The sequence below is a fragment of the Mandrillus leucophaeus genome, unplaced genomic scaffold (genome assembly GCF_000951045.1).
Source record: "Mandrillus leucophaeus isolate KB7577 unplaced genomic scaffold, Mleu.le_1.0 Scaffold253, whole genome shotgun sequence".
In the NCBI taxonomy this organism is placed as follows: Eukaryota; Metazoa; Chordata; class Mammalia; order Primates; family Cercopithecidae; genus Mandrillus; species Mandrillus leucophaeus.
Window position 1 is genome coordinate 3,146,444 of NW_012102621.1, and position 4,398 is coordinate 3,150,841.

The following is a 4,398-nucleotide window of genomic DNA, read 5'->3' on the forward strand; positions in this document are numbered from 1 at the left end:
AAACTATAGAAGGCCATGCACGGTGGCTCACACCTGTCATCCCACCGCTTTGGGAGGCTGAGGCAGGTGGATCGCTTGAGCCCAGGAGTTCAAGACCAGCCTAGACAACATGGTGAGACCTCACCTCTACAAAAAAATAAATAAATAAAAATGAATAATAAAGTAAACTATAGGGTAAGTAACAGTACTGTGGTAAACAAAAGACTGACCAGTGAAAAGCAGCCAGCTACATACTCAACCACCCCGTGTCCCACAGACCGAGTGATCTATTAACACGTCCCACAGACCGAGTGATCTATTAACACCTGCTCAGCCGAGTTCAGGGCTGAGCAGCGCCACAGTAAACCACACACGCTCATTATACAAAAAGTGCGGCCAGCCATTCCCACGCAGCAGCCTCGCGGTGTCTGCTCACTTCCTGCTTCACCCTTGAGTCAAAGAACGCTGGGTGCCTCCCAGACTCTTTCTTCCTTCCTTAGCAACAAAAACTAATTTCTTTTTTATCGAGAACAATTGCCCCCTCTGCAGCCATGGGGGGCCATGAGATGAATGCTGGCCCCAGGCACAAGTGGTATACTGTGAGCACATTCCAGTGACGGTGGGAGGCTTCACCGTTTTTGTAGCAAGAGCCCATTCTGTAGTCTAGGAATAACCATGGGCTCCTTTTCAGGAAAATGTATTAAAATATATAACACATACCATATCACAAAGGAAACCAATTACATCAAAATAGAATGATCGTAATTGAAGAAAACACTACATTTCACCCAGAGCTAAATGAAAAACATTGTAATATTTTCCCTCTCCAAGCTCAGGCCCCTGAATCCTATATGTAGAAACAGACGAAGTCTCCCTTTTGCCCTCTCCTCTTTCCTGCCGCCTGGAATGAGAATGAAATGGCTGGAGCTAAACTGGCTATTTTGGCCTACGAGGCAAGACAGGAGGAGTCTCAGTCTCTGATGGCCGTGGAGCCACATGCCAGCCCCAGCCCGTCTACCTCTGGGTAGAGAGAAATTTCCATCACATCTCCTTGACCATGAGAACTTCAAGAAAAGTAGATCTGAATGGCTTCATATACAAAAAATAAACCAACTGTTGGTTTATGTAACAGTGTCTGCTCACTTCCTGCTTCATCCTTGAATCAGAAAATGCTGGGTGCCTCCCAAACTCCTTCTTCCTTCCTTAGCAACAAAAGCTAATTTTTTTTTAATTGGGAGCAAGCACCCCCTCTGCAGCCAGGGGAGGCCATGGGACAAATGCTGGCTCAAGACGCGAGTGAGGTACCAGGAGCACCTGTCGGTTTATAGAACAGTTGGTTGATTCTTTGTTACACGAAGCCATTCAAACCTAGCCTTCCTTGCTATATCTCTAAAAATTTTTCTAGGTAGTAAAATTGGAAACAGTTGAAGCCTGATCATTAGCAAAGTTTAATCATCTTGGAGAGACACATTCTTCTTCACTTACAAAATGAGTCCTCCAGAGTTACAAAGGAAATCCAACTAGAATAGGTCCTCTGTAGCTAACTGCGTTACGGGAGGCAAACCCCGAAACGTGGAACCACAGAATTCTACGGCAATGCAGCTCCACCCCTAAGGCACGCCCGTGCACATACGCCCAAGTGCCATGCACTAACCACAGTTCTGGAAATTCACAGGCACACACCACATCTCCAGTCTACAACCAGGGATGTACATACCTGACTTGAACCCACAGTCACAGGGCTATAAGCACAAAGGCACTGCCATGAGACAAGGGCCAGGAGTCATCCCAGAGCTGGTGGAGGTGGCTGCAAAAGTACTTACTAATTGTCATGGACTCTGGCACTGAGGCAGAAGGTAACAGGCTGCTCAGAGGACTTCCGTGGCCTGGAGAGCTGGCTTCCACGCTAGGAAAAAGCAGGCAGGAGGAAGTTACGCTCGGCCATTGAAAGTACACACCCTCACCACTCCAAAAGCTAGCAGAGGTCGGTTTACTCCGGTACCTCTACCAGAAGGGATAGAAGCAGTCATCGGAAATTAGTCAGGCCTTGTTATCTGCAGATTCCGTATTTGCAAATTCATCTACGCACTAAAGTTTATTTGTAACCCCAGAGTCAATACTCGAGGTGCTTTCACAGTCATTCATGAACATGTGCAGAGGCCAATAATTTCGGTCCCTAATGTGCATGTTCTCAGCTGAAGTCGAACAGCTGGGACCTCAGATCTTACACCACAAACAAGCATCCTCTTTGCTGTCTATTTACTGCCATGTTTTCAGCATTTTTTTTTTTTTCACTTTTCTTTCTTTTGTGCAATCTTGGCTCACTGTAACCTCCACCTCCTGGGTTCAACCGATTCTCGTGCCTCAGCCTCCCAAGTAGCTGGGATGACAGGCCTGCGCCACCACACCCAGCTAATTTTTGTATTTTTACTAGAAATGGGATTTTGCCATGTTGGTCAGACTAGTCGCAAACTCCCGACCTCAGGTGATCCACCTGCCTCAGCCTCCCAAAGTGCTGGGATTACAGGTGTGATCCACCGTGCCCAGCCTTTTTTTTTTCACTTGATTTTGTTGTTTAAAATGTCCCCAGGCACAGTGCTGAAGTGGTACTGCCGACAGTTCCTAAGCACAGGAACGCTGTGATGTGCCGTATAGAGATAATTTGTGAGTTAAAGATGCTTCATTCAGGCATGGCTTACAGTGCTGCTGGTTGTGAGTGCAATGTTAATGAATGAACTATATACATTAAACAAGGTGTCTTTAAACAGGAACAGACATAAAACCAGGTTATGTATTGATCAGCTGATAAAAATGCTGTGACCAGGCCAGGTGCAGTGGCTCTCACATGTAATCCCAATACTTTGGGAGGCCGAGGCGGGTGGATTACATGAGGTCAGGAGTTTGAGACTAGCCTGGCCAACATGGCAAAACCCCTTCTCTACTAAAAATACAAAAATTAGCTGGGCGTAGTGGCGCAGGCCTGTAGTCCCAGCTACTCGGGAGGCTGAGGCACAAGAATCACTTGAACCCGGGAAGCAGAGGTTGCAGTGAGCCGAGATCTTGCCACTGCACTCCAGCCCGGGCAACAGAGCAAGAGTCCATCTCAAAAACAAAACGTGTGACCAGAGGCTCAAAGCAACCTAACCATGTACTTCCCTTAAGAGCACTGGTTCAGTCTTCATGGCAACTTTATAGAACGTAACTACTGGGAACAATAACAATCAACTGTATGTTTACAAATAATTTATCACGTGAAAAATAAAGCTTAGTATCTTTGGTGAGAACAGCCCAGTCATCACACGGTTAACAGAGATACACACACACACACACACACACACACACACACACACATCCCCCATGACTAGAAGGAAAAGTACCAAAACATCAACAACATAACGGAGTTGAGGGTTAACAGTGATTTTCTTTTTTCATGTATTGCTGCATTTTCCAACTTTTTTTTTTTTTAAGACAGGGTCTCAATGGCTGGAGTGCAGTGGCGCGATCTCAGCTCACTGAAGGCTTGAACTCCTGGGTTCGAGTGATCTTCCCACCTCAGTCTCCTAAGAAGCTGACACTACAGGCGTGCACCACCATATCTGGATAATTTTTGTTGTTGTTTATTTGGTAGAGACAGGGTCTCACTACCTTGCCCAGACAGGTGGTCTTGAACTCCTGGCCTCAAGTAATCCTCCCACCTCGGCCTCCCAAAGTGCTGAGATTACAGGCATGAGCCACCATGCCTAGCCACATTTTCTAACATCAATAGCAAAAATAGACTCCACGCCCTGGAAGAGTGTGGCAACACCAATTCCTTCTAACGCTGAACTAACTGGGACGAGCTTCCTACGAGCAGTGTCATTTTGAGAGAACAGAACTCTTGCCTGTTCCAGGTGAGACCACGGCGCCTAATATGGCTTACAGTAGTCAGGAAGTTCCACTCTAGAGCTAAGGTTGAAAATAAGGATGTACTAGAACCCTGGGACCCCAAATTACAAACATGAGGAGAGACAGAAGAAGAAAACGGTAAGAGCAGCAAGGATGGCAGTGGCGTAAGAAAGACTTTGGTGTCCATACTGGTTCTGCCACCAAGCATCCAGGGTCTCGCTCTGTCACCCAGGCTAGATAAAAATGTTATGAACAGGCTGGGCGCGGTGGCCCACGCCTGGAATCCCAGCACTTTGGGAGGCCAAGGCAGGTGGATCACATGAGGCCAGGAGTTCAAGACCAACCTGGTCAACATGGGGAAACCCCATCTCTCCTGAAAAATACAAAAATTAGCCGGGCATGGTAGTGGACATGTGTAATCCCAGGTACTTGAGAGTCTGAGGCAGGAGAATCGCTTGAACCCAGGAGGCAGAGGTTGCAGTGAGCCGAGATCGTGCCACTGCACTCCAGCTTAGGCGACAGAGTGAGACTCTG

General features: G+C 47.1%; 1 protein-coding gene across 1 annotated transcript in view; it reads right to left on the reverse strand.

Moving 5' to 3' along the window:
* The window catches only part of SNX29 (sorting nexin 29), a gene marked incomplete at its 5' end in the record, with an annotated part of 600,769 nt that overhangs the window by 514,185 nt on the left and 82,186 nt on the right, over positions 1 to 4,398 (reverse strand). The window contains one exon of the mRNA XM_011983676.1: positions 1,803 to 1,885. Coding sequence (XP_011839066.1) covers positions 1,803 to 1,885 — 83 coding nt within the window. The remainder of the gene's footprint in view (positions 1 to 1,802; positions 1,886 to 4,398) is intronic.